At 49.6% G+C, this 16,173-nt stretch overlaps 1 protein-coding gene across 1 annotated transcript in view; it reads right to left on the bottom strand.

Moving 5' to 3' along the window:
- SEPTIN9 (septin 9) overlaps positions 1-10,004 on the bottom strand; it is a 136,402-nt gene extending 126,398 nt beyond the window's left edge. The window contains exon 1 of the mRNA XM_064675723.1: positions 9,848-10,004. Coding sequence (XP_064531793.1) covers positions 9,848-9,869 — 22 coding nt within the window. The 5' untranslated portion in view covers positions 9,870-10,004. The remainder of the gene's footprint in view (positions 1-9,847) is intronic.
- Between the last annotated feature and the right edge of the window lie 6,169 nt (positions 10,005-16,173).

The following is a 16,173-nucleotide window of genomic DNA, read 5'->3' as shown; positions in this document are numbered from 1 at the left end:
AAACATATTTTTACAATTCCCTCTGCACCACAGCTCAAACACAGGACTCTTGCTTTTCCCATGATGATGTCTAAAAACTTCAGAAAGACAAACACACAAAAAAACCCCACAGAGCCACAGACATCCTCCTCCTCCCCTCTCCCCACCATGTGCACTGTCCAAAAGGCCTGAAGTACATTTTAAAACACTGACACATGATGCTGATTTCCTGGAGAGCGGCTGGTCCATGAAGGACCATGTGGGGTAGAACAGCTCTGCAACAGAGGAAGGACTGAGACCTCCACAGATGGATCAAACTCTCAAGGGCTGAGCTCATCCTTCCCCAGATTAACTCATTGCTCCCAACATTAACTGCAGGAATCAGCTGGCAGACTATTCCACATCACTGCTGGGAGGTTTATCTGACAAAACCCCGCTCTGGGAAATAACTCACAGCCTCTTGCTCCAGCTGCCAAGCAGGATGGGGAGACCACCCAAGCCATGACATCCCCAACAAGCCACAGCACCAACAGTCTTTCAGTGCTCAGATGTGGGACTGACAACTGAGGCATCTCACTTGTCAGAACAGCAATTTGGGAAAGCATTTACAGATGCAGATGTAGCTGAATGACAATTAACGTCAAAGGGCAATTAGCTGCAGTAATGTCAGTCCTTCAGGCTGTGTCTGAGCTGTTCAGTAAATACTCAACAGCTCAGAGTCATAATTTACCTGCTTTAAAAAAAAGTATTAAAAAAGAGGCACTTGAAAACTCATAGTGTGGTGGTTTTGGTACAGCTTGGGCACAACTCAAAGTCATATTTCTAAATATTATAACCAATTCATTGAAACATGCTGTCCAACACGTGAAGAGAAGATGCCAAAGGGGGAAAAAAAAAAAAAAAGGTGGTGGTTTGTTTTTTTCTGACAAAGCTGCAAGAGCACATTATGAAGGTCTGAATTTAAGGATTTCAAGGTGCTTCTACCAATGACCTTAGATAAGGGCAATGCAGCACACGTGACTCCTTTTATCACCAGAACACTGAAAATCACAGGAAGTCAGAGAGGTTGAAAACCTTCCCTAAAGCACAGCAAAGGATGAGAAGGATTACAGCATTTCAGGATTGGACTGGCAACATCACTGACTTTCAGTGCTTCAAATTAAATTCTATGCGGGCAAGGAATTATGTTCCTCGTTCCTACTGATTCAAGTTTATCTAGATTTTGCTTTTAAGTTTAAAAATTAATTGAAAGTCATCTTGGAAGGAATATGGAAATTGAAAATTAGGAGAGCAAAGCATCTGGAGGGTGCTGGTCTCTGACTCCCCCCCCACCACCACAGACGTAGGAGCTCCCACTGGGGTGGTGGGTGACACTTGCTCTTCTGCAGCCCAAACTGTGCCTTTCCTGCAGGCAGAACAGAGCCTCCAGCCTGCTTAACTCAGTGGAACAACCCCCCTGCCACCTCCCATGTGCAAGTCCCTTGTCCTGACTTGTAACACTCCAAGATCTGTTGTTCTTCTCAGCAACTTCTACACGTACGTGCCCAGGCACTTACAGCTCAGCCCCTGAGTCATTCCACAGCTCCCAGCAGTGGCTGAGGGCATCTTGTCCTTGTTTCCTTTGTTTGTTCTGTCCATTATACAAAGCTAGAGGCAATCCCCATTTCCCTGGATTACATCAAAACAAAGCAAACATGCACCCGGGGGGACCAGGACCAGCTCCCTCCCCAGGCACGTGTGCTCAGAGATTCCCTGGCATCACCAGCACAGCCTGCAAGGATGGGACGTGACTGCAGATGAGCTGAGGGAACAACGAGTGTCAGGGACCCTCTGTGTCCCCAGCAGCTGCTTTGGGCTCAGCCCCATGAGGCCTCAGGGGGGGCTGCTGAGTGCCAAGCTCTTCCCTTCCCAAAGGGAACCATTCTATCCCTCAGCAAGCACTCTCTCCCCCGGGAGCTGGAGCCCAAGCTCCATTATTCCCTCAGTCCCCAGAATAGCAGTACTCCCACACCAGGAAATTATGGATTTTCTTGAGTATTACCGTGACCTTTTTAATTTCCATTCTGCCTTTAGCTGTCTCCTCCCCTACACTCCTTCTCTAAACAAATCTCAAAGCTGTACAAAGTGTTTCCTGTAAATAATACTCATCTGGCATGGACAAAGGAAAGAAAAAGAAAAAAAGAAACCCTTTTGCTGCTAGTTCCAGCTTGCAGTCATCCCTCCAGTTTAACTTCCATCTGCTTGACTTGGGAGCATGGAAGGCAGCACAGTGTTTGGGGTAAATGGAGGGAACAGTTACATGCCCTGGGTGTCAGAATTGAACTTGAAATTAAAACTTCAGGTCATGGAAGTAACAACTTATGCTTCAGATTGCTGCAGTGCAATGATCAATGTTGAAGCTCGGGCAAGAACTTCCCAACCAGCCCCTTCCTGCCCAGCACAGTCAGCTGTTCTCACAAATGTCACAACCATGGACAAAAAAATTTCCTTTTCCAGGCTCTGGTGCCATCCCACATGGATGTTGGCATCTGCTCTAGGGATATCTGAATCCCTCTGAGCCCTGTGAGAGGCTCACCTGAGCGATGGGTGACACAGCAGGAAGCAATTCCCAGGCAGCCACAAATCCCCCTCTCAAACACAAACCCTTTAAAGGGTGTCTCGAGCTGTCCTTGTCACCAGTAAGTCATTGCAGGCCACTGTGGGAACGGGCTGACTCACCAGTGACTGTTCCACCTCTCCCACCACACCACTGCTTGCAGCACTGCAATTTCCACAGGGAGCGAGGGCTTCACAAGCACAGCTGCTTTTTTCTGAGGACACCAGGACCAGGCAGGAAGGGGAACTCCCTGGTGTGGTGTTAAGCACACTGGCATGGCCAGCTGGCATCACCCTGAGGGACAGGCGAGTCTTACCCTCTCCTGCAGGAAACCTCTGCTTCCCTTTTGTAAGCTCCCTGACAGGTTGAATCTTCACAAATTGCCGCAATACAAAGCCCTCTCCTCTTCCACAGACGTTTCCCTGGATTTTGATCACACGTTATGCTGCAAAACTCAAGACACCCCTTGTCTAAGAGGTACAGGTTGGCCCCAGCACCAGTGCTGCTCTGGGGAGGGATGCCCCTGCAGCAGTGGGCAGGGAGTTATTCCCTGCAGCATCTCCCCATTCCACGTGCCACCACCTCTCCTTGCTCACCCCAGGTGGGCATGGGAAGATGCTGGGTGTTCTGGAAAAGCAGATCATCACCCCATTGCACCCCCACAGGGCTGTTCATTATGTTCCACATATGTCTGCGTGTTGCGGTTTCTTATTTGTTTTTCTCCACAGGCTGGATTTCCTTGCTTCTCCAAACTATTTTCTAACAGATGTTGCGATGTTTTCCTACCTGGAACAAAGCTCTACCACTGCCCACACACACCACCAAGCCTGGCAATAGCAGAACACCCAACCAAACTCATCTTGCTGATCCGGCCACCCCAGCACAGCACGACGCTGTTATAGGAGGGTTTTTTTCATAGCAAGGATCCATCAATCACCACAAGCCATCAGAAACATGTGATGGCAGATTGCATTTACATTTATAGCAATACATTCTGTCAGCAAGTGAGTAAAATAAAACAATTGTGTCTTTTGATTGGGACTTCTCACGGTCCCACCTCAGTTTTTGCAGCAAGGAAGCACTGAGGTAAGTTTGCCAGGACTGATGCCAACAGCCATCAACAACTCTTGATATCTGCTATGACACAGAAACAGACTGTGAGGCCCTGAAGGCAGTTGAGAACAGTCTGTCTGAGGATCAAGGTGCTTTCATCCAACAGAGACTCCAACAATGTACAGCACTCAAGAAAATTACAGGCTTTACTATCACAAGAGAGGACAGGCACATTAGAAATCTAATTTTCTAAAGAGTGCAACTTTTTCCATTTTAAAAGCAATCAGAAGAATTGTTAAAGGTTTTTATGTGTTAACCACGCAGTGCAGACCTGGGTGGTGCTGCCTCTTGGCCACAGTGTTGGTTTGGGAGCTCAGTCTGTGACACTGCCTTGCTCATGTAGCCTTTGTCTCTGCCCCCCATCACACACCAATCATCCAGAAATTCAGAGATGTGGGGTGGGAAGGACATGCCTGCTTCTACCTACACCCTTTGTCCACACTCTGGACAAAGGTACCCACTCTCTTGAGGCATCTCTGAATGTTGCTACAGCTCAAACAATCCCGAGACAGCAGCCAGGGGGAACATCAAAGGTCCTGTCCAACCATGTGTGCAGCAATGGGGAAGAGACTCAGGCAGAGACAGAGCAGGGAATAGCATGGTGTGATAGGTAAGTGGTAGAAAAATAAATAAATGAAGGGGTTTGGGGAAGAAAACCCACCAGACAGAATATATGAATGTGAGCAGGCACCATGGCTGCTCTTCACTGGTTAAAAATCTAAGAGACAGGTATGGACTAGTTGGAGATGCAGTTTTCCAAACAGTGAGCAAGTGTTTGCCATGCAGGAACAGCATTTTATTTGTTCTTTTCTCTGAGGGGTCGTGGACATTTGGTATCAACCAGCTTTCACGTGGATGTGAATGATGCAGATCATTCCTGGCAGCTGACCCAGCCAACCTGCAGAGCTTTCAGCATCCTGAAAATAATGCAAAGCCCTTTGTCTGTGCACCAGCCTCCTGCTGCTCTTGGATTATCAAGAAACAATTTCATTTCATAGTCCTTGTTTTCCTTCCTGTGATTTCAGTAACACAGGGTAACACAACACCAACACAAACCCATATCACAAAAACCTTCCATGGCCTCAGGCAAGGGACTGGAGTTCCTGGAGCAGCTCACTCCAGGGTGGCACTGCCAGCACCACCATCCCTCCTCTTGCCTCTACTCCTGGGCTCCAAAACTCTCTCCTCACACTTTTTTTCCCCTTTCACATCCCCCCTTGCTCACACTGATTCTATTGATGCTTCAGCTCAGCTCTAACACCAGTGGGAAGGAAAAAAACTCAGGGCAGGCTTCACTGCCCTGCTGAGCTCAGAGTCCTGGCAGAGGGAGGAGCAGGGACAGATGGCAGCAAAAGAGCTGAAATGGCATCCTCGGAGCAAGGGGAGAATAGGAGCCAGTTTTAAACAGAACATCCACCCAGCACAGACACTTTTGCCTCTAATAAGAACAATCATGAGCTCAGTAACCAACACAGTGGCTGCTCCTCCACCTATGACTCTGGTGATAGCTCATTCCTACCAAGCAGTGAAGACACAGGATGAAATGGAAACCCTGTCACTCCTGCAAAAGCCTTCCCAAAGGCTGATGCCTTTCCATACTACACTGTCTGTTTGTAGGAGCCCTGCCCAGCTGTGACAGGGGCTGCACCTCGTCATAAACCAGGTTGTTGCTGCAAAACCACAAAGTCCTTTGGTCTCAGTACACAGGGGCCAAAACTTGCAACAGAGACACCACAAATGTGCTTTGGCACATCAGGCACAGGCAGGGCTGTGTCACAGAGATAACAGGTGGAAGTGGGGCCACAGGACAGGTCATTCTCCTGAGCCAGTGGAGGTGTTGCTTGCACTGAATTCAGGATTTGAGCAACAGGTTTGAACAGCTGCAGACTGAGGATCCAGCTCCTTGGGGTTGATTGCAAATCCTCACTCTACAATTTTTTTCTTTTGTGTGATATCTTGTTGGCCCAGCAATACAGGTTTTGGGGAGTAAGAGTTAGCTGAGAGTTTGAGCTGAAAAACAATAGCTTTTTTTATTTTTTTTATATTTCAAAACAAGCTATTTCGAATTTCTGTTCCAAATGACAATCTAAAATTAAATGAATGTTTTTGTTGGATCCAAGCAATATTTTTTCCTTGATACTGCAGTTTGGCCAGTGAACTACATAAAAAAAATAAAAAAAAAACCAGCCTGAACAACTCTGTTCATTTTTCCACAGCTCAGACACAGACAGTGCCAGTGCAGTGACAAGAGATGGGGTCTGGTTCAGGAGCAAACAATGGGCTCTGCAGACACCAGGTCATCTCTGCCCCACCCAAAAGCTTTTATGGCAGAGAGGTTAAAAGTCATTGAGGGAATCACACTGGACCTCTCTTGTATTATCAGCCTGAAAAATATCCAGTCTAAGTTGTTCCAGCCCATCTCAGACCAGCTGCAGTCAGAGATGGACTGAGGCCCCTCCAACAGACAGCACTGGTCCAGTCACAGCCCTTGAGGGTTATTTAGGAGTGGCCACATCCATCCACTGCTGCTCCACTGAGCTTTGATGAACCTCGCTTGCTGTGGTGCATGTCCCTGTGCTGTCACAGCTGCACATCAGCCCTTGCTTACCCCCAGCAAGAGCTCACTTGCTTTTCTTCACTCACTGGATGTGCTGGGGCACAACAGGAGCCCCTTGGTGGGGTACAAACCTCACTTTCCTCCCAACACCTGTAGCTGCTGCTGCCTTGGACCAGAGATGCAGGTACTCAGCATCTGCAGGAGCCACGTGGTGTCGGCTCCAAGGCAACACAGAGGGTCTGAGACAGGAGGGGACCTTGGGACACTACAAACCAACGATCAGAGGACAGGGCTCTTTCCCCAAAGCTTCCTAGACCAGACAGAATCCCAGAATAGTTTGGGTTGGAAGGGACCTCAAAGACCATCTAATTCCAACCCCTGCCACAGACAGGGACACCTTCCACTAGACCAGGTTCGTCAGAGCCCCATCCAACCTGGCCTTGGACACTTCCAGGGATGAGGCAGACACAAATTCTCTAGATAGCACCAGCAGCTCCAATTTGACTTACATTCTATCGCCCATGTTTTACAGGGAATCATTTTATGAGTCATGATATCGGAAAAAATTGTTCCCAAATCCTCCTGCAATGATGGAATCGCAGTTCTCACTGTTACTCCTGCAGTTTTTCCTATAGCTTTAGCTCATATATGAGGAGTTATTCCTCCCTAAGTACCTAAGCAATAAATCAGGAGTCTGCAGTTCAGGTAGTTTTCTGTAACCACTATGGATAACTCTGGAGGTACTGTAATTCCAGTGATCCTTATTTCAATGCTCGCCAACATCTTACATAAACCTGTAACTGTCCTTGGCCAAAACCATTTGCACCATCCTTGAAAATACCTATAAATCATCCTGTCATTTATCACAAATCCTGTCTATTGCTTCTTTGGCCATGCAATTGAGCTTGAGTAATGGAAAATGAGAACCAAAAAAAAAAAAATAAAAATCCTTAAAAAAACAGTATTCCAGGACAAGTTCGCCTTCAGCATCTGAAATAACAGACATCCCCAAGGCAAACGTGTAAGAGCTGGCTTCAACAGAAGTTATTGCTCATTTCTAACTCGCTGTGCAAAATTCCCTGTTTCATGCTCTCCCCTCCTCCTCCTCCTGCTGCTGCCAGAAGCTCCAGGAATACAAAGCACTGCCGGGCTGAGCCGCACGTGCCCGGGGCTACGGCACAAAGGTCTGAGCCTCTCTGCTCGTGTAAGAGGTGAAGCATCCGAAGGTAAACCCTTCATCCCAACCCCACCTACGTGGCTTTGTACTCAGAAGTCACAGCAGATGGGTAATGATTTCCCCCGAAGTACTTTAGAGAAAGTGAATCTTGCCTGGGGTGGGGAACAGCCTGATAACAGGAGAGCACTACAGCAGCCTTGCTGTGCTCACAAAGGAGGATGGAGCTGGAGCTCCAGCCCTTTGAAGTCAAGCAAGACCCTCTAGCTGAGTTCAGCAGGACTCAGTCCACAAAACAGATCCAGAACGTACCAGAGAAGGGCAAACAAGGCCAGGGAGAAATGCTCCCAAAAATGCTCCCAAAAATTGTTTACGAGATGCTTTTTTCCCTTTGTCATAATTTTCAGGAGTTTCTGAGGCAGGCACTTTGTTTCCAGCCTGTCAGGGGCTGTCAGCATGAGCCTTTGCAGCTGAGAAGTCACTTTGTCACCTCGCTAGCTTCTCTGGCAGCAGGAAGCCCAGAGGCCCTGCAGCCCCCTGTACATCTCATGTCTTGCAGAAGCAATCGGGATTCCCAGCGAAATTCCCTAAAGCGAGTGACCATCGCTGGGCCCTGATTTGGGAACCCACCAGAGAGATGGGCCAAGGAGGGCTGGCTCCACCCCACGCAGAGGTGGCAGCTCTCCAAGGTGGCCTCCATCCAGCACCTTCTGCTCTGTGAATCACTGACAGGAATAGCCACAGCACAGCAGGAACAGCAGCAGCAAAAGTGAAGCCTTTGCAAAGCAGAGCTGCCTGTGTTTTCTGCAAGGTGTGAGGTGTTGTAAGAAGTGCAGTTAATTCTGTTGCTTCCATGTAGCATATTCTGAGCATTGCAATTCTTCTGTTCTTTTTACTTAAGTAAAAAGCTGCACCGTCCACCCAGGGAAATCTCAAAGCAATGTTTCCAAAATACAACCACAGTCCCTTTGAATTACAGGTACTGGCCAGATGTCAGCCAACCTCAGCTGTAACAAGTGAAGGAGGATTTGGGCACCAACCAGAGACTTGTCAGGGGCTTTGCAGCCCCTCAGCTCCACTCTAGCACAGCCTATCCAAAGCAAGCAAAGAAACAAAGGACCACTTGGCCTCATCTGCAAGGAGTCACAATATCAGGTCACAGTGCTGACAGCTTTTTTGTATGACAGCCAGTTATCTCCAGACCTGTTCTTGCACTGCTCCTGTCTGCTCCAGGGCTGCTCCAGCCACCATGTGCCCCTCAGGAGGCCAGAACAAATAGCAGGTTTCCCTACACACATGCACAACCATTAATAGCCAGTTTAATCCATTACGACATGCTAATAATCATGCTCAGGGTTTCTCGGGTTCCCAGCATAAAAGCCATAATAAAACCTCCCTGGCAGCCCATTTAGCAACACTAATGAGAGAAGAAAAAATGTGCAAGAGAGAAACATTACTAATTAATTTTAACAATAAGCAGGCAGCAGCATCACAGAGGGAATTTTCTGAATCAAGACAAACCCCCAGCTCCTGTGGCTCATGAGTTCAGGCAGAGTCCTGTTGGCCATGATGTGGCTTGAGTGACTGGCAGCACAGCAGCTGCCACCACCACCCCTATAGAGCAGCCAGACCCGTGGCTGAGGGCATTAGGAGGAGGCTGGCATGCTGGCACCACATCCCCACAGTGGCCAGGGCAAAGCCAGGGCAGAACTTGGCTTAGAGAGCACAGAGAGCAAAGTCCTGCAGCTGGAGGAGCTGCCAGAGGCACCTGAGCTTTACAGGGTGAGCAGGGGACCTTTAACAGGAGACAAATCCACTCTGTTGTGCACCAGCCACTTCTTGGGGCCACCAGGAGGATTCCACAGAGTGCTCTGAGGACTGACCCCAGTCATGGTTGCTCATTCCTCTTAGCCAGGGGGGAAGGAGCCTACATGAGCAGAGGGCACGATGTCCTCACCCCACAGGGCAAGACTGGGAAAACCAGGATGGGGAGAAGGGAGAGGAGAGCCCCCCACCATTATGGGATCCCAGCTCTTACATCCCGTTTGGAAACCCCTCCAGCCCTGAGTGCAGGCAGTGTCACACACACCACCACTGCCCTGTTCCGATTCCACACTTCCACCGGGCACTGGATCTCTCCCTGTGCTGGCACAGGTGCCTCCTGATAACGAGCTCCGTGTCACCAGTGCCGGGTTCCGCCTGGAACGAGCCACCTCCCTGCATTTGCTTTGCTTTTTAAGCCTTTTCCACCGATCAAGAGGGTCTGTTTATACACAGTGAAACAGCTGCTCGTCCTCCACAGAGCGCTCGGGGGCAGAAGGGCTTGTGCAAGTGGTACTTTTGGTTTTGGTTGGTTTTTTTTTCTTTTTTTTTTTTTCCCCAGTACAGACACAAAGGGAGAGAGGTGAGAGGAGAGAGAGAGGCTCACCTGAATACGAGGATTTCTTCATGCCGTCGCTCCGAGCTGTGACATGGGAGCAGGAGCGAGGCCGGCGGGGCTGAGCGGTCCCTGGGGTGCCACGATCCTTTTGTGGGCAGGGACGGGGAGGGGACGCGCACACCGCCACCCCATCCGAGCGCCTGGCTCCAGTCGGGGGGCAGCCCCAGCGCTCCCGGTGATTAGCACACACCTTTCCGAGTGGGTTGTGGGCTGTTCCAAGTCTCCTGGCACTGGCAGGGGTAGAGCAGGGCTCAGCCTCCGCAGCGGCTGCACCTTACCCCCTCCGAAAACAAATACTCCCCGGGGTTTATCCCTGCCAGCTCCCACCCCTGGAAATCCAGGTGTATTTAGCCGGTGCAGCAAAGGGAAGGGGTGGAATTTCACGCCTCTATCCCGGCGCACCCCATGGATTTGTCTCAGCCCTTGGCTGCCGGAGCGGCTCAGGTCAGCGCTGCTCTCCACTCTCTAGTTCAAAGGGCGCTGCTGACCCGTGGAAGCGCCTCTTTCCTCTCCAAAGCCGCACGAACAGGACTCAGTTAAGGCTGTAAGCCGAGCAAGACGCCTGTGCAGGCTTACACCACGGGGAGAGCTACGTGTGAGTACTCACTCACTGCTGCGGGGATGCAGAGCCACGTACCCCATAACCAGCTCCCCGGGGCATCTCCCCAGGTGCGGGGAAGAGGAGGCTTCACACTTTGCTATTCCTGATGTGCCTGGAGGGCAGACACGCTCTGATCGCTCCCCTGCGAGACACAGGTTGGGCAATTAATTACGCAAATGCAATCAGCCGGTGGCACTGCAAACACAGACAGGAAGAAAGTCATAGCTAGTCTTAATTTGTTCTGGGAGCACAAAGAGGTGCAGGAGCCTGAACTGCTGGAGGAAGGACCAGGCTGTTCCCTGCAAAGATTTCCACAACCCCTCAGGTGGGTCACCTACACACAAAGGTGTGCAGCACAAGTCCTGTTCACCTGAGAATAATCCACCACCTCAAAGGCATGACTTCCATAGCAAGAGCTCTCTGCTTGGTTTTAGACTATTCCACAATAGGAAAAAATAGTGCTCTCACCCCCAGCCCTAACCCTGGCATTGCATGGGAGCAGAAAGGCACTAGATGAGCTGGATTAAGAAGATGCAGCACTATTGGCACTTCTTACCTCTGCTCAGCCACAGATTATCCCCTCTGTAACAGATCTGAAAAAAAGGATTGTCTGAGTGTCTCAGGCTTTAGTACAAAAGTTGTATAGTTGCCTGAAGTCAATGAGGAATTCAGTGCTAAGCAGCCAGACTTTGCACTGAACAGCTCGGGAACACTCACGCGTTTCCAGATTTGTAGCAACAACAACTCTACCCACTGCTGCATGACAGTGCTAGATCATCTTAGCACTGGGGTTATCCAGTGGGGAGATGTTAATAAGCTCTGTCATTAGGAAAACTTCCATCAAGAAGTCTTTTGAATCACCAAAGCTTTGTTGCTTAATCAAACACACATCTAAGGCCACAGTAACAATATATTACTCTTTCCACATTAGTCACAATTTGTGGAGGAGAAACAATAGCACAATGACTTGCCCCACCTCACACACCAAGTAAGGGCAAAGTCAGGAGCAGAACCCACTCCTAGTCACTGATCCCTGTGCTTGGCTCCTGCCTGCACCTCTCTGATGAGCAATACTGCTTAATACTCAGCAATCACAGGGATACACCTTAAAGAAGTTCAAAAGGCAGCTTTCCCTTGTTGTCACTTACAGAGATATGAGCTCGTGTGCCTGATTTTAGTGTGCAGTTACACATGCACATGTCTGGTTCTGTGTTTGTGTGTGATCACATGTGCAGAGGGTGCCTGTGCCATCATCATGGAGCCACCAGTGAGCAGCATGTTGTGAGCAGTGTGTTTGGAGCCACGGCTGGGACACGGCCACCTGATCAGCTCCACTGCACAAACACAAACAGCAAATTGTGGAGCAGGCGTCCTGCTGCAGGGCCAAACAAACACGATGAGACAAACTGGCTGAAGGGATATTTTCTGAAATACTCTCTGACAAAGAATCCTTTTCTTTGCCTGTCCGGCCTCAGAATTACCCAGAGAATCAGTTGCTTGGCTCAGAAGGGCAGGTTAATGTTTAAAGCAAAGCAGAGCCCACAGGCTTCCAATAGGTAAGTCATTTAGAGCTTCCCACGCCCCCTTCCCTCCCCACTCTTTCGTAAGTTAGTGAGGGAATTTATTGTTCCTGAAAGCAAGGGATTTGGGCTGCTGGCTCAGCCTGGCTGCAGCACTGGCAGGCACCACACAAGCCTCAGGTCTTGCCAGAATAGCTCAGACATGACCTGGCACCCATCACAGACCAGCCCTGAACTTCCCCCCTGCCCAACACATCCCACCCTGGCATCCCTTGGTGCCAGCACAGTGCTGGCCACTTTTCAGAGGGGCTCTGTCAGCCTCACTTGTCTCTGCCTCAGGATGCCCAGTTCCACACTCACAGCAGTGACCTTTCCTGAGGGATGAGCACGGGCAGGCAGCAGCACTGAGCAGATGCTGATGAGCCCAGCAGCACCCACAGCCACTGAGGCTGCAGATGTTGCACCTCCTGCAGCAGCTGCTGAGCCTGACCCAGCCGTGGTGCCCTCAGCAGCTGGTTCTCCCTGGCTTAGCTTGCAACACATGTGCTGTAGTTGTTATAGTTTCATGGCAGGCACGAAAAGCATTTGCTGCAAGTGGCCTGTGCTGTCTCTCCCCAGCAGCATCCTCCAGGGAATCACATTCCCCAGCACGTGGGGGTTCCTGCATGGAGGAACACAATCTCCCAAACTAAACATAATAGAGTGATCAGAGGAGTGAGAGACAAGCACCACCAGCTCCATAGTGTGGGCTGAGGCAGGGAGGCAGAGGCCCAGGAAAGGGTCAAGGGGAAGGAGAGATGGTAGAGGCAACAGCACCCAGTAATGCACCCTGGAGTGAGGAGGAAAGTATGGAAATAAAGAAAGGATGAGCCCCTGGGGGGAAAAAACCTGATCTCAAGGACTTGCACGAAACTTGACATTAGGGAATGCTGAGCTGTGTCACTGCACCTCTGACTGACTCATTCAACTTCTCAGACCAAGTTTCTCTTGCAAAAGGGGAGGAAGACTGAGGTTTCCCACTGAGAGGTGTGATGAGGTTCAGTGCTGCCCAGGGGCTCCAAGGCACTGCCTGGTAGGCAAAAGTGGCTGTTGTGGGAGAGAGCAGGACTCCCTGTGTGACCAGCAACAAGGAGATGCAGGAATTTACACTGCAAACACCTGCCCACATGCAGCAGAGCAGACCTGAGCCTCCTCCTTGGGAACAGCATCTCTGGCTGATATAGGGGTAAGAATTCAGGTGTCAGAGCTATAAATCCCCCCATCTCCCTCTCCAGCTCTGTGGATCCTCCAAGCTCCTATTTCCTGACCAATTGCTCTTTTGTGACTGCAGTGTTGGGGAGATGATGCAGCGTTTTCCACCTTGCTTTGCACCAGCAGTTCATGGCCCAGCACTGGGAGGCAGCTGCCAAACTGAGCAGGAGGTAAATGGTGACACTGCACCCCAGCCATGGGGTTCCCTGCAAATCCCAGCACAGAGAGCCCCTGGATTCAAGGAAAAGGAAGCAGGAGGAGACCACACAGAAGAGACCTTGTGGCTTTTGCCCAAGACAGGGCTGCCCTCCCTGTCCAGAGCCTGCAGCTGCCCTGGCAGGCACCAAGGGGGCTTTGGGCACTGCTGTGTGTGCAACAGCACCTGACTACCATGGTGAGTGCAACACTGAGCCAGCAGGAAAGGGCCAGGGGTTCAGTCATCCCACTGGACCCCCTCACTGCCACTGGAGGAGCTCCGTGCCAGGGGGCTGGCTGCTGATGGCACACATCAGGGCAGAGTTCAGCCCAAGCTCTGTGCCCTTTGCAGTGCACAATTCCCATTGTCAGTGCCCAGGACAGCAAGATGCTTGTGAGGAAGGACAAAAGCTCAGCAACCAGCACTGGACGCAGGCAGAATCTGCTTCTTTCTGCCACCTTCTTGAAGAAATTAAAATATTACAGCACCTCTGATAGCTCTCCCTTTCCCCTGCAGCCTTAACAGAGCACTCACACAATGTACTGCTTGTGCCAGTCAGTTAATCCATACAATGCACTGGTTACTTATATTCATCATTATCCTCAGTTATAAAGAAAGCAAATGTGTATTTTCATTTTTAACAGCTCTGACAAAGGGTTGTCCAAACTGGGATTAAAACTCAGGGCTGTCTAACTTGTTACTGCCTAACTTTGCAGCTGCAGGAATGTTGGGTCTGCCAGCTCTGAGCTCAGTGGAGCCTTATAAAAACATACCTGCCCAGATCTTGGAGAGGGAGATAGAAATCAGTTTGATGATCAAAGTTCCTCATAGCATTCCTGGATCATACAGGCTTTGTACAGAACAGCATGAAGAGGTCTGGAGGACTGATTGGCAGTGACCTGGAACTGCTTCTCCCAGCACTAGAGGATAATTCGGTGGAATTCACATCCAAGGAGCCTCCAAGCCCTGACTTCATCAGTAGGCACATACAAATCATGTGGCTGCTCCGATGCAGCAGCCTGGCTCTCAAGCTTGCAATTACAAAATAAGGGGTTTATGAAATGCATTTGGGATGACCTGTTATTCATGAGCACCAAAACCACTGAACCGTGGGGATGGGGCAGTTGGACGTGCATGAGAGGAGCTCAGGTCCTCAGGGATGGGGAATCTTCTGCTTGAAACCATACCTGAGACCTCAAACCTGTGTAACTTCACAAGGCCTGTTGGCCTGTCCTCAGTGCCACTGGGGACAGTGTGTCCACTCTAAGTCCCTGTGTACCCACAATTCCAATGCAAACCTTCCTGCCAAACCCAGGATGACCAAACACAAGGAACAGCAGGGGGATAAGGCATCACCACTGCTAGAACTTGCCATATTCAGGTCCTGAGCCACTTTCTTCTTGCCAGTGGCCAGGGTTTCATGCAGCTCTGCCCTCCCTGCTCCACAGTAGGAAAACACAGATGTTCAGCCTCTCAGCTCCAAGCCACAATGCTCAGATGCAGGAGGCAGGGCAGCTCTTGATCTAAAGCCTCATACATTCACACACTGCTTTTTCCAGGGACTGATTCACTTGGTTAGGACACAGCACAGCCAGACTCTCTCTGTGGTCTAAAGTGCATATGGTCAAGAGGTAAACAATTCAGCAGTGTATTTCCTAACTCCTTTCCCTGTGATTCCATCTGACAATGAAGCACCAAAAACCCACAGCATTGCATCATCATCATCTATGTTCCTAATGGTCATGCTGCTCTTTGGGCTGATGGTTATGGTAAGGAAGCAAATAATGAAGCAATTACTTGTATCAAATCCGTAGGTTTTGTTCTTTTCTTCTGCCTTAATTATGAGGAACCAGGAAGAATGTCCAATTACTCAAGGCAGAATTTCATTACCAAACAAGATAACATCTGCTCAACCACAAGGTACATCAGATGGCCATTTTCACAGAATAGCCTCTCCCACGATTAGGGGAGGGAATACATCAGCCTGAAATTAAAGTTGAAGAGTGCATTGAGAGACAACAAAATAAAAATTAAAGGCAGTAGTCAATGCCCATTCAATAGAAGGAAAATCCCTGAATGTAAGGGAAGTCTGAATGAGAGGTCATAAGTGTTTTCCATTCTCAATAGCCCCAGTTTCTAAAAACAAAACTCTTCAAGGTGCCTCATGAGCTGACCCACATGAATACATCCCCCACCCCCTCTAAGAATCATTGTAAAATCCTTGAGCTGCTTTCAGAAATGCCAGCTAAGCACTTCTCAATCTAACTGCAAGTTTGAAAAACAAAAGCAGGTCAAAGTCAAACTCTCAAACCCCTCAAAGCTTAATCCATTTTTCACAAATACAGAACCCTGTTTTATGGCTTTTATGGTCCCAGTTTGAGTTGAAACTACAGGAATTAAGCAACAACCATAGCTTTTTGTCACTCATGTCCTTCTCAAGTGGCACAGAAGAAATCTGGATCTTACTTGCCACCAAGTGAGGGTATCACTAGTTTTTATCCAAGCATCATGCCTCACCCAGGGCAGGGGCTTTCCCCAGCACCTGCCCTTTGCCAAGCTGGATCACCAGGTATGTTTTCACAAGTGCAAATTACAGAAGTCAATATGCATCCCTAGGGAAGGAGAAAAGGCAGAACAGAGGCACAGAGCTCTGAGGAGCCAGGCTTACTGATCCTGCACTGGAGGGAGGCACAGAAAGTGTGGGACTAAACTGCTGCCGGGGAGAGGGACCACACACCAGCTATTC

Source organism: Pseudopipra pipra, chromosome 19, assembly GCF_036250125.1.
Source record: "Pseudopipra pipra isolate bDixPip1 chromosome 19, bDixPip1.hap1, whole genome shotgun sequence".
Lineage (NCBI taxonomy): Eukaryota > Metazoa > Chordata > Aves > Passeriformes > Pipridae > Pseudopipra > Pseudopipra pipra.
The sequence above is the reverse complement of the archived record's forward strand: the minus strand, read 5'-3'. Positions and strand labels throughout refer to the sequence as shown.